Source organism: Rhamphochromis sp. 'chilingali' (genome assembly GCF_963969265.1).
Source record: "Rhamphochromis sp. 'chilingali' genome assembly, chromosome: 11".
Lineage (NCBI taxonomy): Eukaryota > Metazoa > Chordata > Actinopteri > Cichliformes > Cichlidae > Rhamphochromis > Rhamphochromis sp. 'chilingali'.
Window position 1 is genome coordinate 34,245,527 of NC_137938.1, and position 23,984 is coordinate 34,269,510.

Genomic DNA, 23,984 nt, shown 5'->3' on the forward strand with positions numbered 1-23,984 from the left:
TTCACGCAGGTTACATAATATTAATAATAATTTTAAAAAAAGTTTATTTCGGGCGCTGCAGTCCAATTCAGTACACAAGAAGAAAGAGTAATGATTAGAAAACAAACAGGCAGTTGATTCTGTGTTTCTAGAAACAGGAGGAATATCTTAAAGTTGGCTCAGTTGCAGCTATCATTACTGCACCTTTAATTAATCAGCACATTCATTAAAGCATTTTAAGCTTGAGCAAAATCCCGAACGCAGCATTACACAGTCAGGGCCGTGCATATTTGGACAATGACACTGCTTTTGTCTTTTCTCCTGCACACCAGTAACTGTGCAGTGAAGTGCAGGCTTCCAGGTTGATTTGAAGGGGTTTAACGAAAGTATTGAAGTAAGTGTCTCATACATACCACCGCTTTAGAGGCTTAAAAGCAGTTGACCAAGAAGCCGTTTCATACATGGGCCTTTCCCTTATTATTCCATGAAAGATCTCAAAGACGTCTCTTAGGATATAAATATTAGACCCAACAGCTGAAGGAGGCTGAAGAAGAAAAAAAATCAATAAAGCAATAAGAGCAAAAAAAAAAAAATAGCAGTAGCCAAATCAACAATCTAGCACATTATGTGACCTGGAGGATCACAGAAGGCAGCTAAAGTGCATGGGCTAGATTTACCAAACAGTATGTGAGGTGATTATTACACACTGGTCACATTTGCAATACCTAAAGCAGATAATCTGAAAAGTGTGATGTTCTGTCTGCTGTATTCAGGAGGTCTTATTTAACAGATCTTTAGCTATGACTAAGCTGCTGCCTCATCGGCCACAGAAACTGACAAAAAACCCACTTAAACTGACCACATGTCTGTGGACTCATCCAATAATTACTCACAACGTGTTATTGCAGGACCACGAGTTGAAAGTATTGCAACCAAAATTGGCACGAAAGCACATTTTCACAGTTTTGAAAGGTTAATGGCGAATAGTTTGTATTTCTGTGTTAAAGGCGCATCAATTCTCTGCGCTTGTGCCTGCCATTATGTGCAAAAAACAAAACAAACAAACAAAAAATTCAGGCCCTTGTTATTTGGGCTGACCGTGGCTCAATTACTGATAAATTACATATTAATAGATTTGTAAGGGAAACGTGCCTTGCAGCTGTTAAATGACCCACGAAGTACATCATGATGCAGTTACCCGTGGAGGGTGCGCAGGTTTAAGAGGTTAATGGGGTAATTTAGTCAAACGGTGACTACTGCTGTGCTTTGACAGTGGAATACTATTTTCTTTAACCAATTTCAAGTGTTGTTTTCAAGGTTTTTGACTATCTGTTTAGGCACTTCAGTGAAGTTATAAAGTACATCGAGTGGAAAAATTTAGCCTAAAATGCTGTAATGGACTGAAATTGGAATACAATTCTCCTTTATTATCTTGGAAAAAAACATGTACTGTACGCGGGCAATAAGAACAGCATGGGAGCCAGCAAAGGTTAGATTGCTGTTTTAAAAGCAACACATCAACCTAATCCTGTAATCTAATGTGTGGTAAAAAAAATGCAGTTGTTTTAAGCACCAATTTAGTCTGAGATGGAGACTTTATCTCGTTTGGCGAGCAGCCTTCTGGCCAGTCTTACAGTCTAATGGCCACATTATTACTTATGCAAAGCACCAGCCAATTGGAGCATTAATCAGGAGAGCAAGCGAAATACCAAAATCTGTAAGAAACAAGGGATCAGTCAGCTCTTGTTCTGTTGAAAAGGCTTAAAAGCTTTTTGCTCTATGACTCATTTATGATTCAAACATGGCACACCGCCAAAATATATTGTGTGAAGTACTACAAAGTTTAGTTTGTGTTTTTTTTAATCCCCCTTCAGGTCCATTCTTTTGTTTTGAATATTTTAATAGTTCTGGACTCACTGTGGACCCCAGTTCACATACATAAAAAATCCTTTTTAAGGACTGGATATTTATTTTCTTGGAAAACATCATCAATTCTACCAATAAGCAGAAGGGATGTACTGACCGTTTAATGGAGAGAGAAAAAAAGTACATTAACCTTTTTATTAGAACGGTATAAACCAGGGGTATCAAATATAAGGTCCCCAGGCCATAATGGCACACTGAAAGGTCCAATCGGGCCCACTGGAGGCCTTTTCAGAGTGCAGAAATTACAAAGGGCAACTTTTGGCTGTATTTCGCATCAGGAGAGCTTTTTTTTCTGAATGGGTCATTGCAGCTTTATAACTTTTCTACTAAGGTGGTTACGCCAAAGAGCCACCGTGATGCGTTTGTGTTTTAAAACAGTAATCTTCCTTTGAAATGACAGTACACGCCACCATTTGCTGGTCCCCCCAGCGGCTCCCTGGCAAGACGGTCCTATGTTGGTAATATGTTAAATAAATGTGAGCACAAGAGAGAGGAGACATCCTACAATGAGCTGAAACATTAAGTCATTTATTTCTGCATATACAACTTCCCCTCACGATTTCCTGTCGCCACCCCTCCCCCTCCCTGTACTGTTCTGTTTTTAGTGACCCCCCCCCCCCCTACATGGCCACCTCTATTCTTAAAAAAAATATATCCGGAAAAAAAAAAAAAGACATTTTCAACTCGCACCATTTTCCAGGAATATTTTGTTATATTTTATGTTCTTTTTTTCCTGGCATGAAAGGAAGGAAACATAATGACATTTTGAACATTTCTGGTTCGTCTCTCCACCTTCATGCACTTTATTTTCTTTTGCTGAACAAGTGACAAACCTCATAATAAATCAAGTTAAAGATGAGCTCATGTTTATTATGGTTATTCAACCTTTGGTCTCCATATGAATATGTCCATGTGAATTCCTATGGTTAAATGATGGTGTAATAGTTTTGGTCGTCGTAAACAGGCTAAAAGCACAGGTAACTCAATAAAAGCAAACTTTATTTTTTAAAATAAATTCTAAAGTTGTTTTTAGTTCAGTTGACTAAATTAATTAATTAAGTCACGTCCTCTGGAGCTAAAAAAAGAAAAAGGAAAAAGAAGAAGCCAGTGTGCCAGAAAAACTGCAGTTCCATTAGTGGCCACTTGAGGCTGGTTCCAAAACAGCAGAAATAAATATTTTTACAGTCTGGACTAAAAGGGCTTGGGTCTCTATAGTTAACTTTCCCCTTGATCACACATCCGAGGGAGTGAGGGGGTAATTTATTTGTTTATGTTTTTATACTCATCCATCTGGATAACAGCAATATATTCAGAGTTATTGAACTAGTCTAATGGAAATATTTGATAAGTAACACAACCTGTTATGAGACAAAGACATTCTAAGATCTTTGTCTTTTTCAGTTTTGATGGGTCAAGAGCTCAGATTTTATTAGCCTACAAGCACCCCCCCCCCCCCCCCCAAAAAAAAAAAACAAACAAAACAAAAAAAAAAAGAAAACAAAGTCAGCACAGCAGGAGACAAAATTCTAATGGCTTCAATGACATAAAATGAAAACCAATCGGGGACTACATCCATCTTTTGTATACAGTCTCTGCAATATCTTCAAAAGGTTTGTCTTTCTGTCCACAAACTGAAGGCCCATTTTGAGTTTCTGAGGTGTAAGACTAGCTAACTTAAAAACTTCACATCACATTCATGTGGGTAATAAAATCTACCCCTCACCCAGTGTGTGCCAAGAAGTGCTGTAATGTTTATGACTGTAATGTTTCATAATCAGGCGTGTTCGCGTATGTGAAACATGCAACATCAGCAGTCAGGAGGGTGCGCGACTGAATGAACAAGTGTAAATATTTAAGGGTGAAGAGATTGCAGTTACACACAGAGAGCAGAGCGTTTTCTCACAAGCCAACCACAGTGTGTTTTATTGGGTGCTTCAGTAATACAAGTGCACAACAAACCACTCTGCAATTGCAGAGGTGGCGGGTAGCCAGTAAATATACAAGTCCTGCCTCTTTCACAGGCAGACCTATACTTTTGCGGTCTGCCTCAAAAGCCTTTGAAAAAATACATACAGTACAAACAAAATCAGAGAAAGTTAAAAAGCATGAAGTAGCCACTTTCCTGTTCCATGCAGATATCATACTGGTGACAACCAAAAAAATAAAAACGAGAAAAACAAAGTAAAAGCATACTCTGCATGTTTGTTCCAGGTGCCACTAAGAAAATGAGAATACATAATGTATAGCTGAAGGACAATGCTTATGATAATTATAATATTCTGTGTTTTTTTTTTTCTCCAATACAATACTTCCAACATTCAGATATTGGAAAATAAAAATCCCAATCTACTCTTTGTATAAAAAAGAAGCTTTCAAGTCAACAAGGAACAAAGGACTTTTTTTTGTTTTCTTTTGTTTGTTTTTTGTTTTTACACAGAAAAGGTAGATAAAAGAGGGAAGAAGAAGAAGAAGAGGAGAAAGAGGAGGAAGATGGAAGAGGAAGGGTGACAGGAGGGCAGATTTACCGCTGCACTTAGTGAGTGTGCTTTGACAGACTAAGGGGTGAGAGAGGTAGAGAGAGGTTCAGTGAGGGGTGAGGGAGGTGAAGGAGGGGGCGGGTCACGGCAGGGAGTCTATGTGGCGTATCTCTTCGTCCATTGTTTGGCTATTCTGTCATGCTCTGTTCTGTTGGTCAAGTACTGTGTGGCGATGCTTCCCACCAGAGGGTCGGCTGAAACAGAGAGAGAGATCAATAAATCTTTATTACAGACTCAAAAGTCCAGATGTAAAACAAACAACACGTCAAATAAAATAAGCAATGGAAATGCAGCATAACAGAAGAATGTAGATCATTATGGTTGAGCGCTCTGGTTGCCAAACAATATCAAACAGAGGCTCATTCAAGCAGTCACTGAAGGAAAACCTGTGGATCTTTATTTTGATGTAACTGATTAATCTTTCTTCATCACTGAACTTTGCCTGCTTTCATTAATTTTAGTGCACGGTTAAAGTTGTTGGATGTATTTAATGCTGACTAGCTGTGCTTTGTGTTACGGCCATTGGGAGTCCTAATGAATAAAGAAATAAACGAACTGTCCTAAAGAAATGGTTTCCAAAGTAACCGTTTTCCCTTAACTGGCCAAGAAAACCAAAAACAGCAATATTTATTCCAGCTCTTGAGATGAGTACACTCTGCTCTCCGGTTTAGACACATCCCTGCATGCTGGAGGGCTGCTGTCAGATGGCAGCAACGTTTACAAGGAAACTGCCTCAATCTTTAAATTTGGCAAACTAAACAAGCTGTTTATCTGCACACACCGACAGACTTTCTTTCTTTTTAATCCTGCGAGTTCTTAATCCTAATCCTATGTTTCGGAGAAAAGCAAAAAGTACTTGTTGGTTAAAAATGTAAATGGGTTTTGACGTGTGTCTTTGGCTTCAGAGAACAAAAGCAACATTATCTGATAGCTCACAGTCAGGGTCCTCACTGATGATGGTTTAGACCTCAGAACCTTAAGTTAGATGCTTTGTAAAAGAAACCCGCTGTGGATGAGAGCAGCTGAAAAGATGTTTTTCCTTTAGCTTTTAAGCTTCTTGATAAGGTGGACTGATAAGATCTTCAGTGGCTTTTTGCCTGCAAAGTTTTGATTGCTTCACTGCTGCTGTTATAAATCTGTTTGTTGAGAAGACTTAAGGCTGCCTGGGCTGGACCTTAATAACTCTGATTCATGAACAAGTTCATGAACAGGTTTCCTGTTTTACACTTTGCACATGTCTATTTTTAGCCGCAAACGTCTTCCTGCTGTGCTTAGAATCATTGCCATCGTTGTTACGCTCTGCTACTGTGTGTAACATCACCACAGCCCTATAAACCATTTATCCTGGTGCTCTGTAGGTGTCACCATAAAGAACAAAAAGAACAGAACACAGCCCAACACTGGTACGGTCAAGAAAGCAGTCACACAGATTTTAAAGTTGTTTTTCCCAGAGTGATTCGTCTTTTGAAGATGCTGAAGCGGAGACTCTCTGAGCTTCTGTACGAGAGCAGTGAAACTGCAGTAAAGACCAAGCTGCCCGTACAAAGCAAGGCGTGCACCTGCACTTTGGCTAGTGCTGCCATTCACCAGGGCAACAAAGGCAAGTATAAACTAGGAGTAAGAACAGTCTCTTATTTTGGTAACCGTAAACACTTCCTGTATTTGAAAACAGGATACACTTGAAAAAATATTGATGTCTAAACCTCTGACTTTCGGTACTTTAATTACATTTAGACTTTCCTTGTAATTTTGTTACACAAGTAAAATGTTAAAGTTAATGGAATTGGGTCAAATAAAATTTACTAGACTCATATAGATTGAGTTTATACCAAGCATATTTTCCTTAATGAATAATAAAAAGCTTAAAAAAAAAAAATCAATTTGATTTTATTAAAAACTACTGCTGAAGAGGGCCAATAATTATTTTTCTGAGTGTATTAACAGCAAACTAAAATCTCTGTTGTTCACATTCACTTTAGCCTGTGAACTCAAGCTGCTGCTGGAAAAAAAAAGTCACTGGACCAGCAGCTGGCCAAACCTCACCCGAATAACTTTTTTGCAGTATAGCTATGAGGAAGACTCTTTAATAGGGTCTCATCATACACTATACACCCAACAATGACTCAATTTCAAAGCATTAAGCTTAAAATTAGTGTAAATAACGTTAACATTTGATAACCTTACATTTTTCTACATAAAGTCCTGAGTTTCTGCTACTTCCTGTCTCACCTCTTCAAGTGTAGCTGCTTAATGGTTGCAGACACTGTGCAAACATAACATCTTGCTCTGAAGCCACAAAGCTAATAACAGCCCAGTGTTTTTTTTGGTTTGCTTTTTAACATGACATTGTGTTTTTTCTTATAAGACTGTGGGTCAGTTGTTCTTTCCTGGTGCGAAATGTGGTTTTGGTATTTACAACTTTAAGCTTCTAATTGTGCCAAATATCTGTCAGCATCTGACGGCCTTGGGGAAACAATGAGGGCTTGAATTGGCTGTGGTTTCCTTAATACACAGGAATAGTTAGCATTCTGGAAACATAAGACCACATTTCACATCAGAGTTAAGTAAAAACAAACACTGCATTCAAAGGACAGAAAGAAGGAAATGAAGACAGAACAGTTACCTACATTAAAAAGTCTCTGGCCATAACAAACAGCATTAAACAGATACCTGGGTTACAGTCTGTGAGCAGGGAGCAGATGGACAGCAACACCTTGGAGATGGTGAGGGCGGGGCTCCAGTTGTCCTTCAGGATGTCCAGGCAGATCACCCCCTGACTGTTGATGTTGCAGTGATAGATCCTGGTACGGAAAGTTACCTGCAGACACAAAGACAAATGCACTTTAGAGAAGAAGGGCTTTAAAAAAGAAAATAAGAGAAATATTTGAGATTTTCCCATCAGTGTTGTTTATGTTTTTATTTGGTGATCTCTGCATTAAACAAAACATGAGATCCCTTTTTCCCTTTGCCTTGTGGACATCATACCAGGTGAATCCAGAGCTGATTGTCAAGGAAGAGCTGTTGATTTACTGGCTGCTCTATGTAACCACCCTCAAATATCACTGTGAGCTCTGGGGAGAAAAGAATAAGACTCCGGGTACAAGGGGTGGAAATGAGCTACCTATGAAAGAGCTCCCCTTAGAGACAGGACGAGGAGCTCGGTCATGCAAGAGGGACTCTGAGTAGAGCCGCTACTCCTCCAAAAGGATCCAATTAAAATGCTTCCAGCTTCTGATCAGGATGCTTCCTGGATGCCAGCTTGGTGAGATGCTTTGTGCAACACCAACTGGGAGGAGACCCTGGGGCAGAACCAGGACCTTGGCTTCCCTGGGAACACCTCTGTCTCTTCTCCAGAGAAACTAAAAGCAGTGGCATTGGGAAGGCATCTCTGCCTACACAATTAAGATTAAGGCACTGACCTCCCAGCCCATTGTTCCTTCACTGGGCTGGTTTCAGTCATTATGCAAATGTACTGTTTATAAGGTTGGGGAAACCTGCAGTCAGCTGAGACTGAAGAAGTCACTTGGCTGAGTGACGAAACGTTTCTCCCACAAAACGCTACGTCCAGATGAGTAGAATCAACTTTTGGAGATTTACTTACCTGGATGATTGAGCATGCATCAAGACATCTCTGCCTACACTGTTAACCTCCCACCCCCCGGCACCTGGATCCAGATAAGTGGAAGTCCGTTTTAATTCCATAAACACTAACACTCAACCAACACTGAAAGCCACCACCCAGCAGAAGACGAGTAAAAAGGGCAACAAATGATTAAGCCTGTAAAACCAGCATGTTAGCTGTAAGTGGGATAAAATAAAAGATCTTAAAAAAAGAATATGTTACCATGTAGTCTGATACTTTCAGTGATAATAACAGGTGAGACAGAGGAGGGCAGCTTAAAAGCTTTTCTCCGTTACTCACATTAACACCGATGTATCAGCATCAGGCCTAGTATAATGGGTCTGCCTGATCGCCTCACTGAGGGCCATTCTGCACCATTTGTCACAGTTTCTGGATCAATACTGAGCCATAAATACACAGTTAATCTAAAACAGCTGTTTTTTATTATTGTGAACATGATTATTTTTGGTTTTATCCTCTGGAATTTTTCACATTTTTATATTTTTGCTGAAACTGGCTGGCCAACAGAGGGCAGCATGGTGTAAAAACAACCGAGCACATTGAGAGTTGATCAGCTTACCTGTCTCAGCAAACAGGCTCCTGCAACCACAGACTGCATAACACGCCCTCTCAGCTAACAGCCTCCAAACACAGAGCTGTTTATGTCTGCCGTCTCGCTCAGATTCGAGCTTGACATCTGTATGGTCCGGACACTTGACACCTCTGCTTCTCCAATCATGAACATCTGGCCCTCCTGACCCTGACCCTCCAGAGGAAACATCTAATGAGCGCTGCCCCCCCCCCCCCCCCCAACCTATCCCCTCCTTTGGGGCCAGCGCTGAAAATCACACACAAGGCAGGACGTTATAAATAACCAACCCCTCTCACCCCCACCGCCTCTGCGGACACAGCGCTCCTCTTTCCTGGCTCAGAAACACAAACACATCCACCTGGTGAACTTGTTAGGTTGACTTTTTTTATTTCCTTGTAAAGCCTCAGATGTGAAAGTGTTTCTGCAGTGAGGAGTGTACGGTGGCTAAAGGACGAAGACGTGTGTGTGTGTGTGTGTGTGTGTGTGTGGGGGGGGGGGCTGGCTGGCTGTAGATCACAGTGTGTTGGAGGGGTTGGCGGTATTGAAGGGGGCGGAAACACTCGAGCTCCCTCTGACTACAGAAAGCTGGGTTTGTTTGAGTCTGCTGTCAAACACAGAGTTGGTGGTTACATGGCACAAAGAGCGAGGAAGAGGGAGAGAAGAGGGTGAGGGAGCACGGGGAGGGGTGCACGTAACTAACATGGAGAGTGTGTGTGGGGGTGGGGGGGAATGAAGGCCAAGTGAAAGTATAATCGGGAGCACTACAGACTAAAGGAGATCGTCCCCAACAGTCTGCATGTTCAGTAAATGCCGTCAACTTGACATCACTAAAAGTATTCTGCAGACAACGCCACATATTACAAGAATGGGAGTCCTTTATACAGTGAAAACAGGACGGGTCAAATATTCAACTCAACTGCAGCACTTATTCCTCAAACAACATGTTTGATGTTGAACACCAAAGGAAGTCAAATAGAGCAGAAGTTAAGCTCTTACTGGAGAATCAACCAGCGAAAACAAAACAAAGGAAACTTACTTTTCAGATTTGAAAATGGGACGTGGGTGTCTACATTTGGGAATTGCAGGTTCAGATGTTGGTCTTTACCTTACTGCTGTGAAAATATCACACGAATGCGCTTTTATTATGAAAGGAAATATGTGGTCATGCTTTGTGCACTGCTGCAGGCTAATCATTGGTTTCCAGATTAAGAAATGAGCCAGATATATCCTCCACACCCCCACAGTCCGTCCAGAGTCTGTGCAGTGTGTAGTTAATATTTGGCCCGCTGCTAAAAAATCCAAACGACTAAACAATTGCGTCTTCTGACTGCTGACCTTGGGGGGTTTGAAAGGGTAGTCTGGTGTGAAGGCGATGTCCAGGAAGAAGACCCCTCCCTCGTACACTGAGCCCGGTGGCCCCAGGATGGTCGACCTCCACTCGTAGATGTTGTCTCCTTTGGGGCCGGCGCTGGAAAATTGAAACAAAAGATTGGTTAATATGTTAATCAGCACGGAGCATTGAAATCGACATCCTGGTGTTCATACTGCCAGCGGGCTGATAGAGATTTGGGGCGGCAGCTGAGGCGGTGAAATGCCTGCTTCTGACAAGTTAATGATGGAGATTTGGGGAATGCTGAAGCCATGGAGGGTTGAGGGTTTTTTAGTTCAAGGCTATTTTTGAAGGATTTACACCATATTTCAAAATTTTGATCAGAAGATTGGATTTCTTGCCACTGGGGGGTCGAGGAAGTGAAGCATTTCTGAAAAACTGACACACACTAATGATACTGCATGAGCATGAGACCTCAATAAATGAAAGACACACAAAAAGCTAACAGAAGAAGACCAGCAACGCACGTGTACATGGAAATAATTCATCTGCAAAAAGGCTTTAATGCTCCAAAAAACAAAACAAAACAAACAAAAAAACAAAACAGTAATGGCCAGTGTTAGAGAGAGTGCTCTTTGGTTTTGTCCTGTGGTTTCTTCTCACTGGTTGATGTGGTAACAGAGATAAGCTCAATAATCAGCTCACAGATTCATTTTGGTGACACTTTTTTGGAAAATGTGCCAACTGGGCTCTAAAAATAAGACAGATAAAGCAATAACTAAGAAACAGTTGCATAAAGACTCTGCAGCTCTCCCTGAATGGATAAAAATACTTCAGGAAACGTGTGAAATGGAAGAATTGATATTCTCTCAGACTACACAACTACACACATCTGGGGAAAGCTGGGAAAAACACTGGATATCGTATCCGACTGAAATGAAATGCAATGATTTTTTTCTGCAGGTTTAGTTTTATTGTTTAGTTTTATTTTGTTTTTTTTTGTTTTTTAGGAAGAACTAATGGAGCAGATCTCTGGATATGAGTGTTACGCACACGGGCCCAGAATATGATTGTTTAGTTCTCCTAAAAGGAAAACTAAACCACCGCTATAATCATCAATAAAACATGAAGCTTGGGCAGGGAGCGCGTGTGTGTGAGCATGAAAGGAGGTGCACCCACACTTAAATACATTAATAAATCATAATATATACACTCTGACAATAAAAAAAAAAAAAAAAAAAAAAAAAGAGCAGGTTATCGCCTCTCTTCATTTTGTTTCTCTTCCTGTGGACAGACTTGTACTCCACATCTTGAACAGCAGTTTGTGATGGTAGTCCTCGTTCTGCTCTGTAGCCTTGTGGTCACTTCAGCCAGCTCTCCACCTGCTGTAAGCTCTGGTTAGAGCGGACCACCAGCTCACAGCAAATCTCCATAACAGAACAAGTAGTGCCGTCACCACAAGTAGCCCAAGACGGTGGAGCTGGAAATGAGCCCACCCGTAGGGAAACATGAAGAGAGAGAAGGGCCGGGGCTGACTGGTTAGCAGACTGAATTTTGAAAATGAGAGTGTGGAGATTTTCTTGATAGTGGGGCCACCCACTCGAGTAAAGCTCATGGGTCATAAAACATATTCTCATAAATAAATGAATATTAGCAGAGTTCGTTTTCTACCATTCATTCGATTTAAACTTTGAGCAAGTGAAAACTGCCTCACTGAGGTACACAGAACAAAAATATTTGTGTTTGATTCTGCATCTGTAAATCTTATATTTAGGTGTATATTCTAATATATAAAGCATTTAATTCCACTACAATCTGGTGTACTTTGTGTCCAGATTTTTTACACATTCCAGCACTTTTTCTGTCACGTTTTCTTTTCCGTTGTTGAATGTGTGCCCTTCACTTTTAGTCCCGACACCATACGCATTTCATTTTACCACTGACGGCCATGATTGTGGGATTTATTTGTTCTATTTTTTGTTGAAAAATGACAAAAAAAAAAAAAAAAAAAAAAAGACAAATATGACCTTAAAGACTTTTACATGAGATATTTAAAAAGCCCAACTGGTGCAAAATGATTAAATATTCATGCTGTTTTTGTCTTCATTAGAGGAGTATTTATGTCGCGCAGAGATTGAAGGTCACATCTGTTGTATAGGCGCCGTAATTAATACCATTTCCATATTAAGGGCTTCCTTCCCCCCAACCACCATTGTCTACAATAAGACCCTGATCTGGCACAGAGCCATTTAGAGACCAGGACAATGTCCAGATCACAAAGCCCGGGACAATGAACAATCCCTCCTATTTCATGTAATTACCAGGGATGGTGTTTAATGCCAAACCTTAGCGTCTGGCAGATGTGCTAACAAATGTGTGCATATGAAGCGCAGGCACACAGGGCTGTGAGAGCACTTTTATTTAAACCAAGAGCTTGAGAGATATTTCCTGGAAGAGACTCTGCAACAGCCTCCAACGTTAAACTGTTAAAAGCAGCATCTGGCTCCAAGCATGCCCCTGACAATAGATCACTCTCCGTAAATAGAAATCAGACTTGAGACATTTCCTTCTTCCTTCCAGTGTCAACACACACAAATTTCCACTAATCTACTTTTACACTGCCCGTCTCTTAAGCCTTCTTTAATTAGCTCATTATGACTACTTATTCTCTGGGGAATTACAGCAGAATACACTTGATATAATAATAAAACAATCTGACTTTGAAAAGAATCGTGGTTTTAGTCATTTGTATCTGTAAACTTTAAAGTGTGATATCTAAAACAGTGCACGGTGACTGCTGGATGAGTGATTGTCGCATAAAGGACACAGGTGGTGTTAAACAGCACACGGGTGGTAAGAGGGTCCATTTAAACCGTGGAGTGTTACAACACTGGTTTAGTTTGTTTTGGCAGGCACAAACAGTGCTGTCTAAATATGCTGAAAAGACACCAAATAACCCCAAAATTTCAGGCTTCGTTTCGCCTCCAAACAAACGTTCGGACTGAGCACAACAGCTAAAGCCACTGTAGGCAGTGAGCACAAAGAAGAAGGATTTACAGGCACACAGAGACAGATGTTGACATCTGATAGCCAGCAGTTTGGGCCTGTCATAACAATATACAGTGAGTAAAAACACACATTATGAACTGCTCCTCTCATCCAACTATCCCTTCTAAAGAGAAGTTAAATCAGAGCAGAGAACTAGTGGACTAGAGCTTTCAGGACAGCAGATCTGTTTAGTGTAACATGTCAATCATAAGAGTAAGAAATGTCAAACATGGGCAACACTAGAACAAGCGGGTCAATTGAATCCACTGGCATTTTGAAGGAAAAAGTTAAAATCCTACACTGAAACCTGATGAGCACCTCTCAAAATCAATGTAGGAAAGAACAGCTGTGATTGGCTGGTTTGGTACCATCATTTCCTCCTGAGCATTTCCAGTTCCTGCTACTTAAATGCTGTCATTTTGATATGCATGTTATATGATGACCAAATGCTAGCTTGATTTTTTTAACAGATAAATATAAAGAGGGAGGAGTTGTGGTCGGGGATAGCATGTTGAGCCAGAGCAGATAAGTGAAAAAAAACAGCAGTGCAGCCTGTACAGAACAGGGAGAATCACAGCTGACTGAGCAGAGTGTCCAGACTGTGAGAATCTAATTCAATTGAGTCATGAGTGAAATCCACCGGCGAGTAGCTGAATTGGACGGGTTTCAGGCCTGAGGAGCAGAAGGCTATGGTTCTCTGGGTTGGGGGAAGAAAGGCTGCCCCAAGCGAGGGAGTTCAAGTATCCTGGGAAGTCCTGCAGTAATGTAGGCGTTGCACCAGACTGTTGTTGTGAAGAGAGAGCTGAGCCAAAAGGCTTTACCATCCCTATTCCAACCCTCCCGTGGTCATGAGATCTAAAAGAGCAAGTTTGCGAAAACAAGCAGCTGAAATGAGTTTCCAGTGTAGGGTAGAGATAGGGAGAACAGCTGAACTGCTACTGCTGGTCTGGCCATCAAGTTAGGATGCACGCTCATCTAGAGGGGGGAACTCAGAAGTTCTGCTGGGAGAAGGATGTCTGAAATACTCCACGTAGCCTGAGACTACGTGGAAGGCTAACATACTATGATGGACTGGAGGTTGGATCTTTTTTGAAAACACGGAAAACTATTTGAAAGGGTTATTCACAAGTGGATTTGAAAATGTATTTGATCTGTAATCAAATGATTTGATTAACTTAAAAACAAAAAAGAATGATAAAATTTAGTTAAAAAATGAAAAATTCTTTGCGTGGCTGCTGATGTTGGAGCAACAAAAACAACTGCAATCTTTATACATCACACACCACTTAGTTTGTCCGCTGAATGTGAACACAAGCTGAGCCACCCTGGAAAAGACTCGGTCCAAATTGGTCCGGACATGTTGTCATAACTGGCACCGCAGTCGTTATGTCAGCGCCTGCCTTTATGTGAACTCATTTTGTGCCTCATTCGCTGTTAACAGCAGGTTTTTACCTCATCCTTTAGTCTGAACAACTGTTCAAAACAACCTTCAGATGTTGTCAAATGATGCTTTATAACATCTAGCTTATTCCAAGCATACACCCACCTTTATCTGTGAGTGGGTATGGCTTTCAAACGCAGGCCTTTTAGTGTAAATCTGACTGATAAATAAATGATTTAGTTCTTTTCAAATGTGGACGAGTGAGCTGAGCCACTCACTGGCTCAACATTACTCTGCATTTCCTGCTGGGAAAGAACCACAAAGACAGCTTATTTTTCTTGCTTGAGGATATCTTCCTTCTGTGACTCTTTAGCTTACATTTCTGTGCTACATACACACAGACACACTCACATATCAAGGTAACACTTTTATCACATCTATTCAAAAGCTTCTGTGTCACCGCGGTGAATAAAAGAGGTGACTATTTCATTCTCTGGCATCCCCAATAGAAGGAGATGCTCACTTCTTTTGAGGGTGATGAGATTGTAGTGGCGATAATAACTCAGACATGAAGGAAAGATAGTGATGATAGGGCACGGCAGAGGTGCGCGCTCAGCAGCGAGATTGCTGTAGGGGAGCTGACAACCGCACAAGGGCTGTGGATAAAGGCTAAGTCAATAGCTGAATGTGCATGCCACCACTGGCTGTTGCTTGGAGACCTCCTCCCCCCACCGGCTCCGGCGCTCCCATGGTGCTTTGTTGCAGCTGGTTGAAGGCCAGCTCATTCAGGATCTGACAGTCTCTCTCTCAGAGGCTATTAGTTTTGGGAGATTTGAGCGCTGCAGCCGTCATAAAGTTCGAGTTGGTTCAGTTCATCTGCAGATGCACGATTTTAAGTGTTTGTAAGAGATTTCCTTCACCAGGCTGTTGTGGTGATCAGTTAAAATGCCTGACTTTCTGTGTTCCACACATTATAGAGTAGTTAGCAGATAACCAAGGCAATATTTGAGTTACAACACAGCAAATACACCTTTAAAACCTCAAGTGACCAAGATATTTCTATTTTGACTGAATGTAGCGTAAAGCACTTTGGGGTCCTTAGGGACTAAGTAAAGCACTATACAAATGCAGGCCATTTACCATTTTTATTTTATTAGAGTTCAACACTGGCTTCGGATGTAGCAACTGTCAGTTAAAACCCCAACGATGACTTAGAGACATTATATATATTTTAAAAAGTGCTCCATAACTAGGGTTGCCAACTCCCTGAAAAATAAATAAGGGACACCTCGTGGCCAGGGCCGGGCAACCTAGTTGTCTTCACCCTTCCCAGTGTGGTAGCTCTTTTTTGTGTGTGTGAAATTATTTTTTAACCATTTGACTTGAATTTGATTTAAGCAGATGCATATTCTTTGTGATATGACCATATGGGAAACAAATGATCATTTAGCAATTTATTTTTAGCTCAAAATGACAACATTAACACAGTAAAACAGGTCTCTTTCTTAAACAGAAGCCTGTCATGCTTAACTTTTGAGAATAAAAGTAAATCTTTCTTTAAAAGAACTCTGTCCTGCTTAACTTAAAATTATATAAATTAATAGAAAGCAATAGAACGAAAAATATTCTTGTAACTGTGCACATTTAGTGCATTTAGTACAATTGGCTTCAGTTGAGGTATTATTTCAGCTTTTCTAATGCTAATCAGCTGCTCCTGTTTGTAAACCCACTTGTTCCCATGATTACGCATCATAACTCATCATCATTATTCATCTATGTATTACTTTTATGTATTAGTCATCTATTTGTTGTAATCATCTATCCTTGCAGTTGTTTATTACACAAAATAAATTATATTATCACACTTCTGGCCACATAGCGCTGATATTCACTGCACATGCCCATATTAACCTTAACCAGAGGGTTTAAAAAACAAACCAGTGTTTACATACCATATCTGCTTCTGCCGTGGCCTGGTGGACAAGAAATTGGTTAAGGGTTCCCTGAGCTTTCACGCCCCTCATGTTCTTCATGTGCCCACCATTAGAAGCATGCCTATGGAAAAAGTGCGCCGGCACACAGTGCAGTGCGCTTTATAGGTGTTATGGTGACCTTTTCCAGCCAGGTGTTTCCCTTTTCCCATTCCTCCCTGTGCTTTTGCAGCCTTTTTTTCCTTTCTCTGAGCGAACAAACATTGCTGCTCTAATGCTGGGCTTACACTGTGCGATTTCTGGCCCATTTTGAGACGATTTTTGAGTCGTGCGACCGATTTGGTGATCGGCCCAATTTTGGCCTTCATCGTGCATCGTGTAGTATACGTGGGGTAACGAGAAGCGATTAACACCTCGAGCAGCTCCCGATCATCAATCGCTCGTGAGCCGCTCACACTGCTCACGCGCAAACACGTAAACGTCGGTGAAAAAGACGGAGCAGCACGGCTGTGCAGCGTGTGATCTGGACACAAGCGATGGAGGCACAACTTGTAGAACTTCGGAAAGCTCATCCGAGCCTTTTCGATGTGGCATCACAAAATTATCACGACCACAACAACCGTGAAAATAGTTGGATTTACATGCTGCTCAATCACAGCTGCCTGATCAATGTTTTTCATTAGCAATTTAGCAAAGTTGATGGTGGTGGTTTGTGTGTCTGTGTGAGTGAAAGACAGAGCGACAGATTTTCTGTTATAACCTTCATGTTATGGAGGCACAGTGTGAGCACTCGGGTCGCATCAGAGCATCGGGTGGTATAGTGTGAGACCTGCATCGTGACCTACCAACTTCTAACCCCTGCGAGTCAATCGTGCAGTTTGAGCAGGAGCTGAATAACGCGACTGAAAAAAAAAAATCACACAGTGTCTGCCCAGCTTTAGGTGTACTGTCGTCCGAGACCGCAGTGTCGGCGTTTGTTTCCCTGTTGGCCATGCTTCTTGTTGTGGTCATCTGTTGTCTTCCGGTATTTTCTCCGCAAGCGACCTTTCCTCGACCAATGAGATGAGCGGTAATCTGAATTGTCATAAGTGTGCTGTCAGCTCATTGGTCACAAAGCAGGAGAGGGGCTGGGAGTTATGCTTTCAAACAAAGCGTTAATTCCATTAACATTTATAGACTACTTTTGATTCTCACTGTATTACGGGACAAAGTGCGTCCCTTATTAGCTCAACACGGGACGTGTGCTTTTGTTTCTAAATACGGGACGATTCCGTTTTTTAAGGGACGGTTGGCAACCCTATCCATAACAACAGCAGCAACACCACTAAGGATCAAAATACCACTAAGTCACCTGGATTTGTTCATCAGAGAATTATTAGGAAGTATAAACAATACCTAACTAGGGCTGCCACGATTTGTCGACTAGTCACGATTACGTCGACTATCAAAATCGTCGACGACTGATTTAATAGTCGACGTGTCGTTTGAAGCTTTGTAAGATCGCAAAAGACGCAGGAATAATAGCAGGATTTAAGAGTGTAATAACGGACTGAAACAGAAGATGGCAGCACAGCATGTACAAGGATGCCAGCTGCCGTTAAACCACGAAGAAGAAGAAGCAGCTGTGTCCCAGAATTCATAGCGCGGCCCAGCTTAGTTTCCAACAATGGCGGTAGCTAGTTAGTTTTAATATTACTCTTATTATTCTTTCTGGGTCACAAAATAAACGTTTAACATATTTTCAGGCGAGAATGTAGCTGTGTAAACCTCAAATATCGGCTCAGTTTATCAGGACACCACATATTTTCAAAAGCGCTCCGACGTTTTCGGAGACGTCTGTTACCCACTAGCTCGATAGCTAGCCGGGGGCTAGGTCACTAGCGCCGTGAGAACACCGGACTCCCGGCAAATTGTTTTCAAACCCACCGCCGTCTTTCGCGACTCAGGTTAAATATATATGAGTCACTTAGATAAATTAAAAATGTTGTTGTTTGTTTGTTTGTTTGTTTGTTTTTTTGTTCCTGAGTAAATCGGTTTGGCTGAGATTAAAGTTATAGTTTTTACACAGCTGAATAAACGTCAAGCAGACAGCTGATTATCAGAAGTGTGAGATGCTGGAGAATATACTCCGGTGTCCTGTTATATTTTAGATAGCAAGGAGTTTATTAAACTTTACCGAAACAATCTGCAAATTTCATTAAAATTGAATAAACTATCATCTTGTCTTTATTTTTAGTTAGCACCTTAAAAGCTTAAAGCTGTAAGCTAATGATAGTTATATAAGAGCAGATGCTGCTGGTGCAATAAGCTGTAGTTTTACGTCCAGTGGATGATGATCTGATTAGTCGACTAATCGCATAAATAATCGGTGACTAGTCGACTATCAAAATAATCGTTTGTGGCAGCCCTATACCTAACTCCTAATGACCACAGAGAGGGTGCGACACACTGAGGAAGGCTCGCCCTCTGCCCACTACATCAGACTGTGGCAGCAACACCACAATATGACTATGTAGTAATTTTAATAGTCCATTTTAAATTAATAGTCAAAAAATGTGTTTGCATAATAATAAGCTCTGCAATTAATCTAGCCTTTAGTCAAACCCCGCAACAAAGAGGGTCTCGCTGCTGCCAGCTTTGAGCAAAATTTACAGGAAAAAATTTAAATAAAGTAAGCTAGCAGTTTATGTACAACCAGGCAGCCTTTATTCAGACTTCTTCTATAGCTTTGTCACTGTGAAAACTAACCCACAGTGCATGCGGGTTTGTTCAAAACGATCACTTTTTCTTCAAATTCTATTGTGATAGCGATTACAGCAGCAAGAGCTGTCACTGTCGCCTCCAAAGCAACTCCATTTTCTTTCACTCCATCCAATCACGAAGCTTCCGCTTTGCTTCTCGCTGTGTGCATATCAGAGAGGCTCCAGCTTCACCATAATTTACCGCAGTGTCATCTTCACTGCTGCTGGGAAAAACAGAAGCTGCCTGGGCTCAGTCTTTTCAATACGCACACATGCTTGTAGATGTGTTTTATGGTCTCCATGCATCCTTGCTTTCTATGTATAAAAGAATTAAAGAAAAGAAAAAACATTTTGATAGCTCAAAGAATTCTTTTGTTTCAAAAAATATATATTAAAAAAAATAAGATCTGTTTGATTGAATTATGTGTTACCAGTCTAAAAACCTGGGACTCCATAATAATTTGATCACAAACAAATTTCAGTGCAATCGTTGTAGTCGGGTGTTTTTTTTCCCCTCCTTGCATTCATCCATGCATGTTCCTCTTATCCTAATGGAGAGGGGTGGGGGCTGGAGCCTATCCCAGCTGCCACTGGGTGAGAGGTGGGGTATACCGTGGACAGGTTTGCAGCATGTCGCAGGACTAACAAAGAGACAGACAACCATTGGCATTCACAATCACACATGCGGGCAATTTAGAATTACCAGTTAACATAACTCCACTAACTGCATGTCTTTGGACTGTGGGAGGAAGCCAGAGCGCCCAGAGAGAGCCCACACATGCACAGGGAGAGCATGTGAACTCCACAACGAAAGGCCCCGGACAGATGGTGGTTCAAACCCAGGAGCTTCTTGCTGTGAGGCTTTTGTTTTAAAGTAAATGTAATTAAAATCTTTTTTGAAAAAACATAATATTTTACATATTTACTTAAGATTTTGGATTCTGTGTGATCATGCTTGGCTGGTGCCTTGGCAAAAAAAAAAAAAAAAAAAAAAAATAATCAAGTGAAATTGTGAAACTGAAAAAAAGCTAACCCGCAATAATCTTACAACCAACCCTGAAATGGGGAGTGACAGTCATAAATATTCTCCGTCCCTTCTGTCTTTCTCTGCCTCTGTGGGAAAACAATCCTCTCTTCAGGCAGACAGAAGCAGCTCTGCACACTTACATGACGTTCACCACCTTAACAGTGCTATTTAAAGGCTTTGTTACAGGCTGAAATAACAATAATCTGTGGTCAATAACACGCTACATCTGCAGTGCACTGTCAGCCAAACGCCTCGATGTAGTATTTGGGTCATTTGTTTGAGGGGTCTGGGATGCATTAGTGTGCGGGTGTCTGTGAGAAACTTGCCACTGCCTTGTCCTCAGAGATTATGATCACGGAGGAACCCACTTTGACAGCTGTGCTGCTTCCTACACAGCAGAGCCCCAATATGACGTTTCAACACAGATTCATCCCGCTTCTGCTTTTTGGTTCATTCTTTCTCCGGACATTTATTTTAGGGATGAATGAGGGACTTTCCTGGTGACTAATTTAGTAGTTGATTAAAACAGAACAGAAAAAACAGCACCAAAATCTAATGGATGTGGTTAAATATACATACATGAGTGTTGTGTTATTAAAAACATTTTATTTTACATCAAATTTCTGTCTTCCAGTGACGTGAATTGAAAATGAGGTGTTATATAGGCCGCTTCCACTTTTGGGACACAGCTCTCTTGTTTTGCTTTGGTTACAAAACAAACACACCTCTTTCCTTTACAGGAAACCTAAACTCACTTACTGCTTAGTTCAGCTCCAGACAAAATGAGTAAAACAGAGCCCTTATTCAGTGAGATTCATATACCAAAAAGGTTTCTGTCTTTGTCCTAATTACTCAGGGCCTTTCACCTCTTTTGGTGACATATGACGGATACCACTACCCCACAGTTATTCTGAGGCATCTTTTCTGTGAATTCACCATCTGGCCAAGGCCCATGTCCTCTGACATGGACCTCATGATCAAAAACACAGCCTACCCTGGCCCTAACCCCTTAATAAACAACCCTCTTCACGCCATCATTTTTGCTTCTCTTTGCTCCATTTTTAGATATTTGTTTGTTGAAATAAGAAATTTATTTAACCTTCACATAAATCTCCTGTAAAAGGCATACAGGATGATTTGTTGAGCATGGCTAATATTAGCAGCAGAAGGCTGTGTAGTTGACACGATTCAGTCATGTTTTTATGCTGGCAGTGTCTGTGAGAAGGAGCGAGTAATCAAATCTCACACTGACCTCAACAATGAGCACAATACCAAAGCCGTTTTCACACACACACACACACACAAACCTCTGGTCATTTTCTCAGGTCAGGATATTTTCCACAGTTGTCTGTTTTCAGATGTAGCACAGCAGGAAATAGTCTGCTTCAACACTCAATGAGGTTTCCATGGACCTTGTAAGAAAACTCAGTGTTCTCACATTCGCCTCAGCTGGGTGATCTGTAGAAGAGCTTACGACTTCTGCATGTATGAAACCTGCAACGAATTCATGACAGCGTTGCCTGTGAGGATGTTCAACTTAATGACCCCTCACACCGGCCTTCAGTATTTTGCCTCAACGAAAATCCTCAAGTGAACTGAAAGCTGGGAGAAAATAAAAATGGACAGTTTCCTTTTCCTCTGCAAACCGTCTTGAGGTTTCAGTTTCTTTGTGGCGTATAAAGAGTACACTGTACAACAGGCCTGCCTCGTCATTTTTACCTTTCACTCTCAGTTCCTAAAAACTATCCAAGCTGCGCCACATAATCACAGCCAGCCGTAACATTTCCATATATATTAAATGACCTTTCTTTCCCATGGTACGGCTCGGCCTGCGCAACCAGAGAGTCCTTCACACATTTAATCACCCACACTACCACACCTCATAGACGGAGCAATCTACAGATAGGTGCCAATGGCAAAAGATAACCTTTATCTTAAAGCATGAGAGCAGGACTAATCTTTGCAACATCGCTGACCCATCTCATGGTTATTGTCACCTAGAGCCAACAGGGATCAGGTTAAGTTGATGAAAGACTGTTGGTCATGAGACATGCTTCTGAATTTCTAAGCAGATGTAAAATTATCTGCTCTGATCATGTTTACAGGAAAAAGCTTCTCTTAGACTCTTAAAGAGGGAATTGATAAACATCAGATACCACTTGAGGATGCTCTGGAACAAACTGAAATGTCAGACCAGAATAAACTTAAGTTTTTCTACATCAAAGAAAACACTGCAAGCAACCACTATTAAAGAATGCACGAGTGAAAAGCGCAGCTGCAGGGAAACAGCAAGAACATCCGCCATGTGTGCCAAAAGGACTGCGTGGTGGTGATGGAGTCTTTCTGAAACAGACTTTAAGACAAACAATACACAAATTCCCTCTTCACCATCACTGAAACACATCCAACAAATACAGCGCTAAGGCTTCAAAGACGGCTTCTTTACTGGTCTCACCATGTTAAAGCCAGACTGTCCAGTGCATAGGCTGCAGTCAACAGAACATAATCAAATAAATCTGCATGTGAACAGCCATCAGATTAAAGGGGAACTATTATGCTTTAATTTGATCCTGTCATATATACTGTTCATGCTAAACATCCATCATCTGCCACTTATCTGGGTTGTGGGGGTAGCAGTTTAAGCTGAGACTCCTCCTGCAGCTCTTCTGGAGAACAACGAGGCGTTCCCAAGCCGCTGAGACACAGGGCCAGATTTACAAATGGTATGCGCCGGTGCAAACGCCTCTTCTGTTAAAAACCCACCATTGGTATTCTTGTGGCACAAAATTTAACAACAACAACAGAAAGCTTATTTTCTGCCTGCTGTGGTGATGACAGTTGCCACTAGGAGTCTATATTATGTGGAATGAGAAGGGTAGATGTTATCTAAGCAAGTGCATAACTGCTGCAGGTGAGTGGCTCAAAGCTTTAACTATTCTTTTTACCGAGTCCTCACCTGCATGTTTAGGGCCAAGCCCCACACGAATACTGGTATTTTGATAAAACAGAGTGCAGCTGAAGTAAACTGAGCGTCAGAAGGAGGAGAATCCCAACACAAGATGCATCCAAGAAGGCGTCTGGCAATGGAAAGCCATCTTACTTTGTAGTGTCCACGTTTGTTTCTATACACTAACACTACTCTTAATGTAAACATTATTTACTACAAATTTTAAAGGACAGTGGTGACGGGAGCTGTTTAAATTTACACACAAAAACACACACAGAACAAAACTTCAAAGCTCACTACAAAATAAACCATGTGACAATCTGGGATGATTTTTGACTGAATTATGCAAAACTACAACAATAAAAATATGGAGCTGGAAATAGATATAATAATAGAACCCCTTTAACCAACTATGTGAAAAGTTGAGCAATCTGTGAAATTTCTGGGCCTCAGTGCTGGTCTTCAGCTTTTTTCCTCATGAAAGGATGTTTCAACATATTTCGAGAATTTTTTCCCAGCATTTGCAGCTGATTTTTATATTAAAAACACATGGATGAATTTAGCTCCCCAGTCACTAATATCTTCAACAACTCTGGAAATGTTTTTCTGAAAATATGACTGTTTATATACAGAACATATAGACGTACAGCTGTGAGCTGCAGGAATTTTATTAAAGGTTTCTATGGATTTTATTTCCCTCTAACCACTGTATAAACTGGTCTCTACAGGAAGCCGATGACTTCAAGCTAACCACAGCTGGCACTCTCACCGAAACGAGAAACTACACCGCCACCTTTAAAGCGTAAAAAGGGTGAGGGAGTGTGACACTGAAAAGATGCTGTTGGATCCAATATTGCTTGCACATAATCTAAAAGGTCACCGACAGAAACATGCAAACATAATCAAACGTGATGCTGTGTGTG

The 23,984-nt window shown here is 41.1% G+C and overlaps 1 protein-coding gene across 1 annotated transcript in view; it reads right to left on the minus strand.

Annotated features, from left to right (window-relative positions):
* Positions 1–4,049: 4,049 nt before the first annotated feature.
* LOC308406321 (ubiquitin-conjugating enzyme E2 E2) overlaps positions 4,050–23,984 on the minus strand; it is a 38,953-nt gene continuing 19,018 nt past the window's right edge. The window contains exons 4-6 of the mRNA XM_080897261.1: positions 9,992–10,124; positions 7,113–7,260; positions 4,050–4,636 (exon numbers count right to left, since the gene is read on the minus strand). Coding sequence (XP_080753387.1) covers positions 4,539–4,636; positions 7,113–7,260; positions 9,992–10,124 — 379 coding nt within the window. The 3' untranslated portion in view covers positions 4,050–4,538. The remainder of the gene's footprint in view (positions 4,637–7,112; positions 7,261–9,991; positions 10,125–23,984) is intronic.